General features: G+C 34.6%; 1 protein-coding gene across 5 annotated transcripts in view; it reads left to right on the forward strand.

The window, feature by feature from the left end:
• GPM6B (glycoprotein M6B) overlaps positions 1 to 20,089 on the forward strand; it is a 220,903-nt gene that overhangs the window by 181,297 nt on the left and 19,517 nt on the right. For all 5 annotated transcript variants that reach the window (XM_051984507.1, XM_051984509.1, XM_051984510.1 and 2 more), the window contains one exon: positions 18,851 to 19,037. In XM_051984507.1, coding sequence (XP_051840467.1) covers positions 18,851 to 19,037 — 187 coding nt within the window. The remainder of the gene's footprint in view (positions 1 to 18,850; positions 19,038 to 20,089) is intronic.

The raw sequence follows: 20,089 nt of genomic DNA on the forward strand, positions 1-20,089 counted from the left end.
CTTTCTTTTGATTAGCTGTTACCTCCTTCACTTAGCACAGAGCCTCGCATGTCATAGACCCTTAATAGATATTTGTTAAATTGGATCTGTTAGTGAAAATTTTATTTAAGATGGCATAAGCTATAAATAGCATGTTTTCCTTTAAATGCAAGTGTAGTCTTTGGTAGCAAGTTGGAATGTGCTTGTGACCTTCCTTTTAAGAAACAGGACTCTTGAAGTGGCTGAGTGGTGTAGCTGTGCTAGGGCTGGAAGTTGGAGTGCTAGGGCTGAAGTTGCAAAGACTTGAGTTCAAATCTATCCTAAATACTTACTGACTGTGTGATTTTGAGCAATAACTTGACCTCTGTTTGCAGAATGAAGGAAGTAGGGAAGGAAGGAAGGAAGAAAAAGAAAAAAGAAAAGAAAGAAGAAAAGAAGGGAGCAAAGGAGAGGGAGAGAGAAAGAGGACTCTTTTGTCTTTATATATTGTTTTATCTAATATGTATATTTTCTATAAGGTCTGAATAAATAATTAACCAGGCTGGTGATATTCTTTTTGTGACAGCCAGGAATGAAAATCTTTATAGAAATGGAAGCAGCCCTTCACTAGGGCCTTGTGGACAGAAGATGGTCCTAGAAGTTGAGAAGCATGGGCTCAAGTCTTGCTTTGGCACTGACTAACTGTGAAACTGTTAACAAATCACTTATCTTTTGTTAAAATTGAGCTGTTGGAGGGGGTGGCCCTCCCTTGGTTCTAATAATAATGATCATAACTTTCATTTATATGATGTCTTATGATTTACCTTACCTGTCTATAGAGAGGTTAAGTTCTTTGAAAATAATCTCCAAGTTCTTTGTACATAAAATTTGCAACTTCTTGTTTGTTACCTATGAAATAATTAATGCAAATAGCATTAGCCATTGTTATAATTATTATTTTGCAGATGAGAAAATTAAGTCTCAGGAAGGTTAAATGATTTGCCCAGTGTCACACAGCTCTTAGCTGTTAGAGCTTCAAGTGGATTCAAGGTCTTTTTTGACTCCTAATTCAACACTTCCTATCACACAACGAAACCTGTTAGACAATCTATGACTCTGTATTTGCCTGGCAACTTTGTAAAACTGCTTCAATAAATTCTTGCTTTGGGGTAGCTAAGTGGCACATTGGATAGAGCACCAGCCCTGAAGTCAGGAAGACTGGAGTTCAAATCTGGCCTCAGACACTTAACACTGCCTAGCTGTATGACCCTGAGCAAGGCACTTAACCTCAATTGCCTCAGCAAAAAAAATTTCTTGCAGTGATCCTTCTGACTAAAGGCCCTTCTGGTCTCTCAGTGGCTAATGCCCTTTCCCTTTGAGATTACCTTCAATCTATTCTCTCTCTTCTCTCCTCTCTTTCTTTCCTTTCTCTTCCTCCTACACACACACACACACACACACACACACACACACACACACTCTCACTCTCTCTCTCTCTCTCTCTCTCTCTCTTCCTTCTCGATAGCTTTTCTTTCCTCTCTGTCTCTCTTTCTCTTTCCTCCTTCACTCTCTCAGTTTTCTCTTTCTCTTTCACTCTGCCATATCTTTCCCTACCCATCTCCCATCTCTTCCTCCCTCCCTTCTTTCCTCATTCTCTCTGTGTCTCTGTCTGCCTCTCTCTCTCCCTTTCTCAGCTCTCTTTTTTCTCTCTCCCTTCTCTTTCCTTCCCATAATTGTAGATAAACATATATACAGAGATGTGTATAGATAGAGAATAAATATTTATATTATTTACATGTTGTCTCCTCCATTAGAATGGGAGTTTTATGAAAGCTAAGATTATTTTAAACTTTTCTTTATAAACTCAACTCTTAGCACAATAATTAGGTTACAGTAAACACTTTTCTCTTTCTCTTCATTTCTAAACACATTGATATCATCTCCCATTCTCTCTTTTTAATGCCCAGTCTGTGATCTTCACAAAAAGCCAACTCTTCTATTTGGGTCTTTTACACACCCTCCTATCTATAGATTTCAGTTTTAATCATCTTTCTATCTCTCTAATTTTCAACTTTCCCCTAATTATCGACTTCTTTCTTACTACATTTGAACATGCCCAGGTCTCCCATACTTAAAGTATTTCACCCAATTCTACCATCTCTTCAAGTTTTTGCCTTGTTAATTTTCCCTTAGCAGAGCTAGGAAAAACTGTCTGTTCACTCCGCCTCCATTTTCTTTCTTCCCACTCCTTAACCATTTGCAATTTGGCTTTCAACCTCATCATTTGACTAAAACTGCTTTCTCCAGAGTTACCAGTGATCTCTTAATTGATCTGCTGGTCTTTTTCAGTTCTCTTCCATTTGAGACTATTTCTCATCCCTCTCAGATATTCTGCCTTCCCTGGATACACCCCATATCTTCTGGTTCTCTTCCTATCAAACCTTTCCTTTACTGGTTCATCATCAAAATCTCACTTCCTAATTGTGACTGTTCCCCAAGGTTCTCTCAGCTCCTATAGTTTAATTATCATCTATCCAATGACTTCCACATCTATGTATTAAACTCTATTTTAATTCCACATTACTAATTAATTGCCTATTGCATAATTCAAACTAATCTCCAAAAGATATCTTAAACTCCACATGTCTAAGACAGATCTTTTTTTCCCCCAGACTCTAAGTTCCTATTTCTGAAGAAACCAGAAACATTTTCCCAGCTTCCCAAATTACAATTTTGTCTTCATCTTTGTTTCCTTCCTCTCCTTCACCCCATGCATCCAATCACTTCCAATCACTTTCCAAGTCTTGCTCATTCTACCTCCAACATGTCACTCTCCTATTCTGTAACCTCAATGGATCCCCATTGCCTCTGGAATTAGAAATGTCTCTGTTTATCTTTTAAAGCCCTTATTAATCTTATATTCAATCTATCTTTCTGAACTCATTGTACGTTATTCCCTGTCCTGCATTCCCAGTCTACCCAAACAAGCCCTCTCTGTTCCTTAAGCATAACACTGCTGACTTCTTACCCTAGTATTGGCCATCTGCCAAGTCTGGAATGTACTCCTTCCTCACCTCCATTCATAGAACCTCTCTTTTGCTCCAAAATACAGCTCAGGTACTTCCTTCTACTCCAAGTCTTCCTTAACCCCCTCAAGTATTAATTCCTATCTTCTTAAATGCAATGTCTTACTTATTCACTATTTATTTATATATACTTGTTGTCTTCCCCTTAACATAAGTTTCTTAGGAATAAGTACTTTTCTTAGTCATTATATTTGTATTTCCAGACTAGTAGAGTTCTTGAGACATAATATGTATTAAATAAATACTGTATTACTGAGTAGCATATAGTAGGAATTTAATGAATTCAATTTATTCATTAGTGAATACTTGGTGACTGATTATTAACATATTCATTTGATTTTCAGTGACACCTATAGGAATATTTTTGTTTACTGAGAATTATGCTGGGTCAGACTCGTTCTGATTTGAACCTCTATGCTTAAGTTTTATCCAGAAAGGTTTATCTTTTCATTTCATTCCTGTATTCAGATACCTCCCTTCCTTTTCCTGAATAAATTTCTGATTTTGAGGGGTTAAAATAATGATAATGATGACAAAAAGGAGAAAAAAGGGAGAATAAGAAGGAAAAAAAGGAAGGAGGAGAAAAGGAAGGAAAAGAAGAAAGAGGAAAAAAGGAGGAGGAAGAGGAACAACAATTATATTTATACAGCCTTTCATATTTGCAAAGCACTTTACAGGTTCTAATCCTCCCAATAACCATAGGAGATGTGTGCTGTTTCTTTACAACTAAAAAAACAGAAACCAAGAGAGGTTGTGTGATTTGTCTTAGAGGGATATGGGCTCACATCCCAATCCTCTTACTCAATTATAAAAAGCAATTTTATCTATCTTCACAATAATATAAAGGACACAATAATGTCAAGATAGTGACTTGTCCTTGGATGTCCTTGGACTAACTCAGCTGTTTCCCATCAAAAAACATTTTTAAAGATAAAAAGAATGAAATAAGTAATAACAATAATGATAACTGACATTTAGTGGTTGAATATCTGCAAAGTGATTTGCATACATTATCCTGCATAATCAGCATTCATTTCTCACTTGAATTAAATGACCTAACTCATAATTACCCTTTGGAAATTTAATTCATATTACCATTTGGTCTGTTTACATGTGAATAATTCTATTTAAATTCACCTGAACTTAGTAGTCAAAAGTTATATACATATATACATACATGTAATTTATGTAGAGTAGGTATTCTGTCCACTAAAGCAGATTGCAATGTGTTGAGGATTTAATATATAGTATTATAATTATACAATATGCATATCATATTGTTTTAATTATATATTTTATTATTATTTTGCATATTTCTTTATATTTCAATTATTTATTACATTTATACTATATAATTTATTATTACATAAACTTGGTATGATGTAATGATGTAACATATTAATATGTTATATTATTATAAAAAGTAATACAGTAGACAGAATGCCTGCCCTGCAGTCACCAGCACCTAAGTTCAAAATCCTATCTCGGAAACTTACTAACTATGTGACCCTGGGCAAATCATTTATAATCTGGAGAAGAAAATGGCAAACCACTGCAATATCTTTGTCAAGAAAACCCCAAATGGAATTCCAAAGAATCAGACACAACTGATAGTGATTAAACAACAATATGTAACATATTAAATTTTTAACAGATCCCATTCTGTTTCAGTGGATGGAGTACCTATTTTGACGAAGTTATGGATTCTTGAAATATCAAAATAGATAAAAATTTTAAACATAAGTGGATATAAACAATAGAATGGGAAACTTTTCCTATAGCTTTTGTCCTGCTATGAAAGTCATTTCATAATTTTAAACATAGGAAAATTAAATTAACTGCAGTTTAATCTTAATTTTGTAAAGTGCATTTACTAACTTACTTTTGATTATCTAGCAACAGATTAGCTGATCATTTTATTACCCCTAAGTCTCACTACTTTTATCACAGAGCAAACTGGTAAAGGTAGAAGAAATAAAATTTAATAATACCAATAATTGGTGCTGACTTGGAGTCTTCCACCTGGTATGCCTTTTTTTGAGTTTTAGGAATTTGTTGGGTTTTGTTTCTGAATTTATTTGAACAGTATTTTCAAGTCCTCTTAAAAGCAATAACACCCTTTCATTTGATTGACATGTTATCATAAGTTATTACTTATTTCATTCTTTTTATCTTTAAAAATGTTTTTTAATGGGAAACAGCTGAGTTAGTCCAAGGACATCTAAGGACAAGTCACTATCTTGACATTATTGTGTCCTTTATATTATTGTGAAGATAGATAAAATTGCTTTTTATAATTGAGTAAGAGGATTGGGATGTGAGCCCATATCCCTCTAAGACAAATCACACATTATAATACCTTCCTCTTAAAATCGTTGATGCTAAAATTACCTTGAATCAAAAATTAATTTTGTTTTGTTCTGGTTTTTTGGTAATATACTTGAAATAACCAGAAACAACCTAGGATGTGAGAAACAGGGTTGTTTGAAGTTTGTCGTAAATGTCCTGCCACTCTTTTCTCTTACCTCCTATCTTTCCCCTCTCCCAATCCAATTACCCCTGTATCTAATAAAACAAATGCTATTAAACTGTCCTTGGCTGTCCAGGGCATCCTTTGATTTTTTCACCTCTATATGCCTTTTGAGATTCACTCTTCATCCCCACCCCATACATTGTCATGCTCTGTTCTGTCTTCTCAGGAACCTACCTTCTATTAGGAAACCAGTAAATTTAATCAGGCTTGGTCTGCTAAAGATAATGACCAATCCCAGATAAGATATATAATAAAACCGAAGGTCAGACTGCTGGCAAACTCATACATCTGAAACAAAGATACATAAATATGGAAGTTAAAAAAAAATGGCTCCGAGTCATATGAAGAATAGTTGTCACAAAGCTCATGTTCTTTATTCTTTTGGAAATAATGATAATAATTGACATTTATGTCATACTTTAAAATCTGTAAGGCACTTTACAATACATTATATCTTTGAGTTTCTCATGACATAAAACCACCTCAGATTTTCACCCAAATAATTGTATGAGAAATAAAACCATAGATTAACGTTAACAAGACACACTGATAACAGGGTTAAGTGAAAGCTGAGATGAGATAAAAGAGAAAAATGAACAATTTTTAAGAGTGTTGTAATCTGGGGCCATTACTTATACACATAGGCAGCCTGAACACTTCAATAAGACCTGAGACATCAGTAATATCAGCACTTTATGAAAAATGATTTTCACATAAAAAAGTCATTATTAAAATTGCAAAATCAGGTGGTTAGAAGCAGACCTGAGGCTTGTAGTTCCCGGGTCATAGCGTCATCAATAGATAGATAACTAGATTTAGGGGCAGACTTTTAAGGATTATTTAATCCAACCCTTTAATTTTACAGAAAGGGATGTTAAGATCCATAGAGGCTTATATAGGATCATAAGGCAACTAAGAGGTAAAGTGGATAGAGCACCAAGCCTGGAGTTAAGAAAAACCTGAATTCAAATATGACCTAAGACACATCCTAACTGGTTAACCCAGGAAAAGTTACTTAATCCCATTTGTTTAGTTTCCTCATCTGTGAAATGAGTTGGAGAAGGAAATGGCAAACTATTCCAGTATCTTTGCCAAGAAAACCCCACATGGAGATATAAAGAGCTGGATGTGACTGAAACCTGAAACAACAGTTAAATAAAATATTCATGTTACATTTGATCAGGCAGTCTTTATTTGACAATGTTAATTAGACAGTGTTAATTCAAAAACAGTACCGTCTGCTGATAAGAATTGTAGGTAACCTGAAAAGGAAGAATATTTAGGTAAGCAGTCTTTTTTGTGCTTTTGAAATCATACTCTGTTGTGAGGTTGCTGACCATTCTGCTTATTCATAAAATCTGCATTGGTCTTAAAGTCTGTCTTTTTTGTGTAGGTTCCTTTTATATCTTGTAGGTAGCTTTTTACAAACTGAAAACAACCTAGTTTGAAGAACACATGTAAATATGTATTGCAGCAGTAGCTTCAAGGGAAATCTGGTGCTGCAACAGTCCAGAGTACATATTGGGCACAGGTACATCTCTGTGCATGCTCCATGGGATGGATGGCCATGTGGTACAACGGTGAATTCAAATGGGAGGTCTATAAAAAGTGTTTTGAAAATTTTGAAAATTTGGAGATGTGAAAGGAGGAAGAAAAAAGAGAAAGAGGAAGAAGAAGAGAAGGACAAAAGAAGAGGAGAGGGAGGACAAAAAGGAGGAAGAGGAGGAGGAGGAAGTACTTTTAGATATACTGAGAGAATCTTTCATTAAAAAGCTAACATGAGAATTAAACCATGAAGGGGGAGGGTGGCCTTCTTTTATATCCCCAGTGCTTAGCATAATACCGAATACATAGTAATCACTTAATAAATGTATAAATTGACTGATTTCCTCACATAAGATATTCTAAGTAATTAACTCTTTTTTTAAAAAAAATCTCAAAAGCAAATTTGGATAATAAACAATTCTTATGACTTAAATAGTTCTATGTAATCAAATTTAAATCCCTTCAGATTTGTCATGATAATTTTTAATCTTCCTTTTATTCAATTTTATTCTATCATTGCTTCTGGAACATTTGGTTAGGCAGAAGCATAACATCACCTAGCTAAAACCTGATTCATGTAATGACAGTATTAAGGTAAGACATTTGACATTCTTGAGATAAGATACCAAAGGAGAGAAAGAAGGGAATCCAGTATCTTTTAAAACTTTCCAAGAGATTATATTTGTGGAAGGCTTCTTTTAACTATTTGTGGAACAATTTCTCACACACCAGAATCTTTCTAACACATAAATTCCTTCCTCTCAGTTAGATCATTGTGACTTCTTTAAAATGCAGTAGTCTTGTAGTTGGATAAATGTAAGATTGTGTAAACTCAGTGTTTATACTTGTGACTTAGCTTGTTTACTAATTTGTGCAACCTTAATTGAAGAAATTATGATAGGATAAATCTGTTTGACTAGACCTTTTAAAAAAGTGATTTCTCTGTCTCTCTGATGTAATTTTCTCTATCAAGTGTTGTCAGAAATCTTGGTTGAGAATTATTTTTTCTACCTCCTGAACCTATGCTTAAACATTATAAAATCTATATTTTTACTTCTAATTTCTTTGATATGGAAAATTTATTCAACAACAATAACTTACCACTCAAAGAACTCAGAAGAGATTCTCCCATAATATATTCCTTTTAATCATATTTTGCCACTTGATATGTATCTAACATAGCCACATTCTCTTACCAATCAGGAGTCGTATTTAAACAGCAGCACCCCAATGGCTCCAGTTTTAATTGGAAACCTCAGTTACAGATATAAGATTGAAAAAGATAGACCTATTCTACCAGCACCTCCCTTGCTGACACACTTAGACAATAAACATTGAGTACCAATTTTTAATTTGAGCTCATGAAAGTAGAGATTTATCATGGTTGCCAAACAATTACATCTAAAAATAGTTTTCAAAAGTATTGTAATGCCTTGGATCACTCAGATTTTCCTGAACTCTCTTCCTGCTTCTGGATTTTCATTTGTAGTATTTTCCTCTTCTCGATCTTCACCTTCCTGTAAAAACCTTTGACCTATTAATGACATTTACAATCCCTGTTATGTTACTACTTCCTCCTTGGAGCCTTCCCAGATACTAATTAATTTCTCCTTTTTAGGATGCTTCATTGCACAGGTGATCCTTCATCACCCAAATTAACACTTACCAAATTCTAGTCTGTGTTCCTATCCCATTGTCTTGTAAACTCCTTGCAGTCAATGACTAACAGATTTGAGCTGTAAGGAATCATTATATCATGAAATATCAAGTTGAAAAGGACCTTAAGAAACATTCTGATAGCTCTACTGTTGAAAAAATGGAAGATAAAAGAGGCTTAAATTATTTCCCTGGGCTCACGTAGGCAGTAAAATAGCAGAGCTAGAATATAAACTAAGGTCTTTTAGTTCCAAATTCAGTACCCTTTCCCCATCAACTTCATCTCAGAATTCTTCACCCTTGAACCTAATAGGTACTTAATAAATGTCTGTTGAGTTGACTTTCTCTCAATTTCCCCAGGCTAAGAGAGCTTGTGTATCAATCTTCAGTAATTCTCACAATACCCTTCTCAACACTCCCTCCCCACATTATTGTATTTCCTTTAACTCTTTTGCTTGAATGTGTTTTCTGTGTATATGCTCATGCTATAGCTTAATTATGATGACCACTATTAGTTCTACTTTTGGACTCAAAATTTAGGGAAGTTTGGTCCATCGTTGAAGCAATAAGCAGTTAGTGCTTGCTCTGATTTAGGTCCTGAATTTGCCCTCTTCATTAGCTCTGAATTTTCTTATTGTATTTGATTCAAGAAGAGATTTTCAAAAGGACTCCCTCAGGAGTTCATCCTTTTTATCTATCCCAGAGTCTTTTTAATTGGGAGATGATGAGGAAAAAAAGATAAATAGAAAAAAAAACTTTGATATTCTTCTGATATACCACAGATAAATGATTCCCAACTTTGAGGAGGAAGTTGTGAAAATCTACTGGTGATTGTTTTTGTGACATGCTTCTCCTTCTAGAAATGCTAAACACTAGGATTAATTTTGTTTTGAAGATTTCTTTTAGTAATTTGATTACTTTTTATAAGAATATTGGAGGCAACTGGGATGTCACAGAGCCAGAGTTGGAGTTGATAGCCCTGATTATTATTAAAAAAAAAAAAAAAAAAAAAAAAAAAAGAACAGACACATCAATATTAGTTTTCACTTAATCACTAGTCAGGCAAAGTTTCATCTCTTTGTGGTTTCTTGTGATTAGCTGCCTCCAAGAGCTCTTGCTTGGTTCCTGTTCTTCTTGTATTTTTGTCCCTAATAAGAAATTGTCAAGTGGAGAGGAAGACGGGGTGTGAGGGCATGGGGGTGGGGGCAGTGATATTTGTATGTGTCTAATACCCTTCATTCCCTAGGGATAATCTGGGCCCTTGTTTTGAGCAGGCCCTCCTCCTGAGAATGTGTTAAATGTGTAGCCAGGATCACAGACAACTTTGGGCAAATCACTGAGCTGTTAATAACTTGCAACCATGGTAACTGCTGTCCACAAGCCTGAGGACAAAAAATGTTTTTATTGTGTTGTTCAGCACAAAAGGTTCTAGAGATGCTTTAGACAAAATAACCATTGAGCATCAGATGCATTGAGGCAGTTTTTTTTTTTTTTTCCTGACTGTGTGGTTTATATTTTAAACTGTTTCAGGCTAGTTTATAGGCCTGAGGGTCGACATAAATCAAAAACTGGTAATCCTTTTTGTTGATATTAAGCTTACTGATGATATATTTTTAACCAGAAAAAAACTTCTGCAGTTGTGTGAAGGGAATTAAGGATGATTGTTAAAAATGTGTTCAGAATCCAAGCATTGAAATGTCTTGGGACATTTCATGCAAGTTAGCCATAGATTATTCCACTTTTATTCTCCATTTGTAGCTAATGGCTATTCAAAAACTTGAGAAAGCTCTTTCTTCAGATTTAAGAAATCCCTGTTTTGCTACAGTAAAGTTTTGAAGAGCACATCTGTCTATCGCTATATGACTATATACTAAGTGAATTTTTAAAAGATCAGTGTTTCCAGTGACTTCTTGGAAACCCTCTACCTCACAAATAAACTTTCTTCATCTGAATTTCATTATTGCCTATACTACATTTTTCTGGTACAGTCTTATTTAAACAAGGAGGCCTTCTTAAAAGTCCCCAGAAACTGAGCAAGTTCATAGAGTTTAGAAACTGGAAGGGTCTAAAGATCATATAGTCCACTTGCCTCATTTTGCAGATGAACAATAAGACTTAGGGAGATTAAATGATTTACCTAACTAAGGTTGCACAGATAAGGTTCAAACTAGGCCTTCCAATTCCAAATATCCAGTGTTCTTTCCACCAAAGTTTAAGAAGCTTTGGGTGGGTCCTAATTCCATATGAGGTTTTAACTCTATATGAAGTTGCCCAGATAAGGTTCAAACCAGGCCTTCCAGTTCCAAATACCCAGTGTTCTTTTCACCAAAGCTTCTTAAACTGTGGGTCTTGATTCCATATAAGGTTGTAACTCTATATGAGGTCATGTATTTGAATGAGTGAGATTTGCAAAATTATGATTTATTATCAATAAATGTTTGATTTGTCTACCTACTTTACATACCCATCTGGGGTCATGTTAAAAAAAGAAGTCATGAATAGAAAATGCTTAAGAAGCCCTGCTTTCCACTAAAATGTGGAAATCTTTGAGTATTTTTCCTTCATGGGTCAGGATTAAATTTATATTAGTCTCATGACAACTATATAGTCTATTAGTATGATTAGTCTCTTCCAGTATGATTTCAATGGTGTCATCTTTTGCAAAAGCTGAGAGTCAGATATTGTTACAATGAACTGCATGGGATTGTTTCCCATGTCCTTTTGATGTGTTCAGGGTAGCAATTCCTAGTTCCTAAATGATATTTGGGGTTTAGCACCAAATATTGAGATTGATGTTCAGGCACCAAATGTTGGGTTTAGTCATATGAAGCGTTCACAAAGGCTATTCTCTTTGGGAAAAGGTAGATTGATTTAGGAGAGGAGATGACAGGCAAAATAAAGAGATACAATAAACACCAGAAGAAGTATGAAATAAGAATTGGGAGAGCATATAAAATTAACAATGGAAAAGACTAGTTCACCAGTAGAATTCATAATTAACCAGGGGAAAGGAAATACTCATGAGCTGGAAGTGTGCTAAATTCATAGAGGAGATTAACCCCCTAAAAGAGGTAATCACCTATAAAAAAGGAGAAAGATGCCAAGAGGCATGTTGGTATACTGAAACAAGAAAGACACCAAGAGGCAGAGTGTCATGGTGGGCTTAATCCAAAGAGATTCCACAAAGATGGTATGGGGCATGGACAGATTAGAGAAATTTAACTTTAGGGTTTGACAGAACTTGGATTTGTGATTGGAAGGCCTCCACAGAGGTGGGTCTATAAGGTTAAACTGATCCCCATCAGTGCCCTTCTGTTTGCTGCCTTAGGAAGCAACTTTTATCAGTACTTCAGGATGCCTTTGCCAATCCCACCTAGTAATTCAGGACCTCATTATTTTGGTTGGATTGAATACTGCTTTTTTTTTTTTTTAATGGTCCATTGGGTGGAGTAATTCTTGTTCTGTTTAGACTTTTGTTGTTGTGAAATTGATATTAAAAGCAAGTTCATGAACACCTTCTAGAAGATAGGTAGAAAATCAGTCATTATTAGCATTGCTCTGAATTCCAGATTGACTACTTGTTACAGTTCTAACCTGTGTGAGGTATTCTTCCTTTCCTCTTTGTAGGTAGTATTGATTGCAATGAGCAATTTATTCCCCCAAGATGAAATCAGAAGCAAAATTATTTTATCTAACTGACTTGCATTCAAATTACTTCAATAAAACACAAACAAAAACCATCCTGACTCAGAAATTTAAATGTTGCTACAGAAATACAAAGTGACATCCTGTCTATATGCCCAAATTCAGGAAAGTAGAACTTTGCATAATAGGTACCATATTGATAGAATATCACTTTAACTTGGGAATGTTAAAAGAGATTTCCTTATCAGTCACTGAGATCCAGATTAATTCATCTGAAGAAGGCCTGGGTTCAAAGCCCATCTCCAGTGCTTTCCCTGTTTGGGCAAGTCATTTAATGTCTCAGCTTCAGGTTTTTTTCATCTGCCAAATGGGAACAGTGCCTACCTCACAGGGTTGTTTTGAGGTTCAAAAGGAGTAAGTTACATAAAGCACTTTGCAAACAATAGTGTTTTATGTGAACGGTAGTTTGGCTTTTTTCCTAGGATAGTATGCTGCAAATAAAGAGTTGGGTGCCAAGGAGCAATTAGATAAGGGGAAGAGTATGACTATCCTTTTTAGGTTGTTTGTATATGGACTTCACCTCTAGGAATGGCAAAGTTAGACAACAGACTTCAAGTTTCCTATACAATCATTTCTTTCATTATATTATTATAGAAATTTGTTTTATTCCATAAATTAAAAATAAATTTTTAAATGACTTTTTAGATGTGACCCACTTTCATGTTACATGATAAAAAGTTACATATGCCTTTTGTCCATGAGTAAAGGCTTTAAATGGACTTTTTGTACAATTTCTTCTGTTCTTATAAACATAAGGCTCCTAGAACCTGTTTATTGGCATGGTCTGAAATGGGTTCAGCTGTGCTGTTAGGAATAAGGATGAGCAATATGGTGGTCTTGCTCTATGGAAGCCAGGGCTCATGCAACTGTAAATAAAGCCAGCTGCTGGAAACTTAAAAAGCATTGGCAATATGGAGCAGCTGCTGAGAGGGTGTGATCCATATGAGTGCTCCAAAAATTTCCTAAGTCCTCTGATTTCCCTACTGTTAAGCAAACTAGACTTACAGAATGGGCTGTATAATCTACTGTGGTGACCTAAATTAGGTGCGGGGACCTTTAGCCTTGACCTTCTCAAGACCTAAAGATTGAAAACTGCCCTCAAGTTAAACAGAATTATTTTTCTTATACCACTTGTATCTTACCTAATCCTGAGAGAAACAGTGATATTCACTCTTAATAAAAAAAAAGAGTGAAAAAAATAGCATTTATGTAGTACCTTTAAGATTTGAAAAGTTTTATATATATATATATATATATATATATATATATATATATATATATATATATATAATTATTATTATTTTATCCTAAAACAACTATGGCAGATCGGTGCTATTATTGTCCCTATTATACAGCTGAGGAAACTGAAGCATAGAGCTTAATTAATTAGCCCAGAATCACATAGCTAGTGTCTAAGGCTGGATTTTAACTCTTCCTAACTCCATTTCCAGTACTCTATTCACTAGATTATCTATTACAATTATCTCATTTTACCCTTATAGAAACTTTGTAAGATAGATGCAATTATTAGCCCCATTTTATGGCCAAGGAAACTGAGGCAGGCAGCGGTTAAGTGACTTGCCAAGGTTTTGAGGTGAGCTTTTAATTCTTGATTTGGGGTCTATGCTCTATCTACTATATACCATTTCACTGCCTTTAAGAGACTGAAATGAAAGAAACTAAAAGAGCTACTAAGGTTTAATGGAGAGAGTACTAGACTTGCAATTAAGAAGCTTCAAGTCTAAATCTGAGGCTTAAAAGCGAAGTAACTTCCCCTCTATGACTTTTTACTTTCTTCATCCAAATAATATTCATCCACTATGTCCTTCATAGGAGTGTTATCAGGAAAGTCCTATTTAAATGTGAGCCAATAATAATAATAATGAGGTATGAGAAGCCATTGAGTTAGATAGACTTCCTAACAATTTGAGGTATCCAAAAAGCAAACTGGCTGCCTAGGGAGATAATGTGCTTTTCCCCAGTGGTAATATTCAAGAAAAAGTTAGATGACATTTATTTGGCATGTTGTAATGAGAAATCTTGTTGAGATTTGGACTATTCTAGTTGCCTCTGAATTCCCTTGAAAATCTGAGATTTTATGACTATAAAAATCTTAACATTAATAAATGACAGCATATGAATTAATAGACTTGAGAGTGAGCTTTATTGTTAAAGGGAAATCATTCATTGACAGCTACTAAAAATTCAAAAGATCTGTCCAGTTTTTAAAACCATTGGAAGATTTATCCATTTCTTTATCTTTTCATTTCTCTGAAAAGTAACAATGAATTAACCACTATTATTTCCCTATAATCTAGCACCTAGCATCTAGGTCTTTGGGACAAATGTAAATAACACTCTCATTTTCACATTGTTCATTAGCATATGGAATGATTCTTTATTGGATGGATACCATTAAATATATATAGTTATTAAATATACTGTAGGTCAAAGTGAAACTTAAATACTATAACCACATATGGTAATATCCTAGTAGTTTAGGGGCAACTAGGTGGCATGATGCCAGGTCTGGCATTGAGTTCAAATCTGGCCTCAGACACTTACTAGCTGTGTGACCCTGGGCAAGTTACTTAACCTTGTCTGTTTTATTTCCTCATCTATACAAGAAAAGGAAATGGCAAACAACTCAATATCTTTACCAAGAAAACCCAAATGTGCTCACAGAGTCAAAAATAACCGAAAAATGACTGAATGACAAAAAGAATCCAAGCACTTAGTCATGTTATCCATCTTCCCTTAGCCCCATTTTAAAAGAGTATGAGTACATAGGTATATATAGGGTTGATTTTTTTTTCTTCCAAAAGAGATAGCTATTTATATGAGAACAATATCTAGCTGGGGAAGGAAAGAAAGGAGAGAAGTGAAAAAGTTATGATGAGAACTGTATTAGAGTAATTTTTTAAAACATTTCTTTTGACTACAACAGAATATCCTGTTGACTTAGCTAGATGGTAAAGTGGATAAAGTATTAGAATTTAAATTTAAAATTTGAATCTTACTTCAGAAATGAATGACCCTTAGTCACTCATTAAGTGATAGATACCTAAGGTCCCCCATGAAAAAGAGTTTTATTCACTAGGTATCTCTGAGGAAATCAGTTCACCTGTGGGTTTCAGCTGTCTCACTTGGAAAATGAAGAGACTAAGATCTTAAAAATACTAAAAATGCCAGCCTGATATTAGATTCATCATTATTACTTACCTCTCCAAAGTGTCAGAGATTCCTTTGTGTTTGAGGTACTTAGAAATTTGCAGGAATAAAAAATTTTAATTGCATGAATGAATATCACAGATGGGTTCCAAGCAATAAAAGCATTTTGTATACATGGCAGGATGCCACATCACAGATCCTTTGGGAAAATAACAACCTATTTTAAAAATGTTGGTGAGATGTTGATGAGACCTCTATAGAAAGTCACTTAAGGCTTTTAGGTAAGTGTTTCAGGAACACTTCAGTGAAAAGTGAAGAAAGGCCTTATTTTGCTCAGGAAGTTTACAAAATTCTTTTTCATTCAGGATATTTATAAGATAAAACACTTTCTAATGTTCCATGTTGATTTCCCAGGGGAAAATTCTATCCCATTGCCAATTGCAAGTATTAAGAAATGTTAATTTTTGGTAGACTATTCATAAAAAAATTGTTATCTTTACAAGTCTTATATTTTCTATTGGCAAGCCTTTCTCAGCCCATGTATAAAGCTCAAGTTCTAATGAAAGCTATATAGTTGGCCTCCAGCCCTTGTCCTGAATAATGAATTGCTTTTGATTGCTGTTAAAGATCATAATGTAGTTTAAAAATCTGTTTTCTTGATAATCCATTTACCTTAAGGATCTGGAGAGTATAATAAACAAGAGCTGAGAGGCCCAAAGGAATGCAGGTCACAGTTACCCTGCTCATGTTCTTTAATTGAAACATTGTCCCAACTGAAATACAAATTTCTCTCAGAGTTAGAAATGTTGGCGCATTATGTCACTAGGGAATGTCTTTGTAGAAACCCTAATTTTATGAACATCTTCCAGGAAGACCTTTTTAAAATAAAATTACAAGTCTCAAACTTTAATTCTTTTCGGGCTTAAGGGAACTTTATATTGATCTCATTTTAGCCAAATGCACTCTATGATCCCCCCTCCCCCACCTTATTCCTTCCTCCCTTCCTTCTTTTTAAGGAAGGAAATTTTCAGTGATGCACTGCATCAACCAATGCAGATCTGTACCTACTCAGGATTCATAGACTTAGAGAGTTGCCTGGGAATACTGAGAAATTAAGTGACCTGGCCAGGACATACATTCAATAAGTGTCCAAAGTATGACTTGAAACCAAGTCTAAAAAATTATATTAAAATATTTTTTCTTTTATTCTAAATCTCAGTCACCATTATTCAATTCTAAGAGTTTTGTTTTTGACTCAATTTGGAGCAGGAGGAAGCTGCTTGTTAGTGTTACTGTGTCCAATTAAGCCAGTTCTTTTCCCTGAAGTATATTTTGGTGTTAGAGTAAAAATATGTTTAAATTTTAAGAACTTAAAATCATTGAGATTTTGGTTTGTAGATTTTTTAGTCTAGTTTTGAACCTTTTATCTCATCAGCATAGGAAATTCCAGCATAGAAATTCTTTCCACTAATGTAGATCACTGGTAACTCATTGGTCACTTAAAAATCAAAAGAGTGAACTGGGGCACTGAAGGTGAAGGCCATGCTAATGAATTTTTTGTCAGTTTCTATCAGAAGAAGGACTTTGATTCCAAGGCTCATCACCACTCCACAGTTGCTCTCATTCCATTGTGCTAAAAGACCAAAATATCCATTAATTTTCCAAAACAACCTCTTTAACTTAATGTTACTCAGAGCACAGCAATAGTCTAATTACAGCATTTGACTCTTCTGGTTACAGACTATGTCAAAGGCTCAGGGAAAGTCATTAATTCCAATAGAAACAGTTACTTAAGTTATGCCCAAAATATAAGGGTTTAGAGATGCTTATTACATCTTTCCTCCTAGGGAACCATTTCTTCATTACCTTCCTTCAAAACAAAAACAAATCAAAACAATCCTTCTTCACAGAAATAAAAACAAAACCAACTTTAAAAAAGATTTTTAAAATTCATTTTGAACTTAAATGCAAAAAAGACAAAAAAGAGAAAGAATATTTCCATGTACAGAACACAACATAAGAAGATTTAATATAAAACCATTAATTTCCTTTCATACTCTGTGCTTTAAAAAAAATAACTATGCAATAAATACGATGTCCTATTTTCAAAGCTACCCTCTTTTTCTGTGCTTTCTTCTTAGTTTTCTTTTGTTCTTTCCCAAGTATTTTTTCTCCTTCTCTTCCCACTCCACACTAAAGAAAGCTATATTAGACAGAAATATGCATATAAAAGTAAAAACATACTATACATATCTCTAAGTTCCTTCTCTCAATATGGATAGCATCTTCCTTCATAGATACTTTGTAATTGATTTGGGGATTTGTAATATTTCAACAGTTGTTCTTAAAACGATATCATTGTTACTTTGTTCAGTGTTCTCTTGGTTTTCCTCTTTACTCTCCACTTTTTCCATTAATTTTTCCATGTTTTTTAAGAATCAATCATCTTATCATTTCTTAAAGCACAGTAGTATTCCATCACAATGATATACCACAACTTGTTTAGCCATTATGCATTTGATGGGCATCCATTCAGTTTCCAGGTCCCACCACAAAGAGAACGGCTATAAATATTTAGGACATATACATTCTTTTCCTTTTCCCATAGTCACCTTGAGAACCATAACTTTAAAAAATTAATAATCTAAATATTCTCCTCATTGTATTTCATTTTAGATAAGAAACATTGTTGCAGTTCACTTTTCTTATAGCTATTTGAAATTTGGAAGGATGGGAAACAAGAGAAGGAAGCTATAGACAGCTCTACCATTGCTATATAATAGAGTAATTTTGGAATGTTAATTACCTGCCCTGAGTTTCAGTTCCTTGAATCCTAGGATTTAGAGCTGTGGTGGGATCAGATTTGGAGATGGAAAAATACTTTCATATAGCTGAAGAACTGAGTCCTAAAGAAATGACTTGGATGTATGGTTACTGACTACAGAGAAGTAGTAACACGTCATCTCATTTGTATCCACTGCTGCCTTTTTCCTCATTGGGGGAACAATCCTCTCTTCACCTACTTTCCCCAAGATTGTCCCAGGATCTCCTGAGATAAAATCTGTGAAAACAATCTGAACATCCTATATATAGTACTCTACAAATGTAGCTTGTTAATAATTCAGGCCAAATATGGGTTTCCCATCATGAAATGCAATTAATTTTGTTGCTTTGGTTTCTTCTCTCTGCTGCTTAGGTTGCTTTGAATGCTGCATTAAGTGTCTGGGAGGAGTGCCCTATGCTTCCCTCGTGGCCACCATTCTCTGCTTCTCTGGAGTTGCTTTGTTTTGCGGCTGTGGACATGTTGCCCTAGCTGGGACTATATCCATTCTGGAACAACACTTTTCCACAAATGCCAGTGACCATGCCCTACTGAGTGAGGTGTAAGTACTAATTATCCTATGTCTGCTCCAAAAGGAAAAGAACTATTCCACCTACCATCACCAAACTTCTCCTTTCCAAAAGTAATATCTTTCCTGTCAACAAAAAGACTTTTAAATATTTTTATTATAAATCTAACACCAAATTAAATGAGAATTTCTATATATTGTAGAATAGAAAAGAACATGAAACTACCAGTCACCATTTTGTATAGCTTTTCTTATTAATTATATTCTTAGCTCAACCTGTTTAGGCAGCTAGGTGACAGTGGATTAGAGCACTGGGTTTGGAATAAGGAAGACTCATCTTCATGAATTCAATCTGGCCTCAGATGGTTACTAGCCATGTGACACAGACCAGTTAGTTAACCTTGTTTATTTTAGTTCCTTGTCTATAAAAATGAGCTGGAGAAAGTATCTTTAATATTTTTGCTTAAAACATACACACACACACACACACACACACACAAATGGAGTCATAAAAAAGCACACACAACTGAAATGATTGAACAACCATAAAGTTTAACTTGTAAACGTCATAAAAAAGCACACACAACTGAAATGATTGAATAACCATAAAGTTTAACTTGTAAACTATCAAAGCTATCTAACTGGTCTGTGCTTCTTCTGGGCCTTCCTTTTGTTTTCTTTGCATTAAAAATAAGATACTTCAATGATCCTCTTTTTGTCACCTTATACCTACCTCTTTTTGTCCTCCCACTCACTAAGGAAATAGAAAAAAGAAAAGGAAAGATATATGTATGTATATATGTATATTAGCTTAGGCAAATTATGAGAGACGAAGATTCGATAGCCTTAAGAAACCAGTGAAAGGAAAAAGAGTAGAATCTGGGACCTAGCTTTTAGTAGGAAGAAGACAACTGCTAATTAGAGGGGGGAAAAAAGAGGAAAAAAAGGAGGAGGGGAGAAAGAGAGATAGAGAACATAGAGGGAAAGACAGATATACACACATACACTGAGAGATGAAAGGAAGGAAGAAAAAAGAGAAAAGGAAGAAAGGCAGAGAAAAGGAAGAAAGGCAGAGAAAAAGAGAA

This window comes from Antechinus flavipes, chromosome 3 (genome assembly GCF_016432865.1).
Source record: "Antechinus flavipes isolate AdamAnt ecotype Samford, QLD, Australia chromosome 3, AdamAnt_v2, whole genome shotgun sequence".
Taxonomy (NCBI): Eukaryota; Metazoa; Chordata; class Mammalia; order Dasyuromorphia; family Dasyuridae; genus Antechinus; species Antechinus flavipes.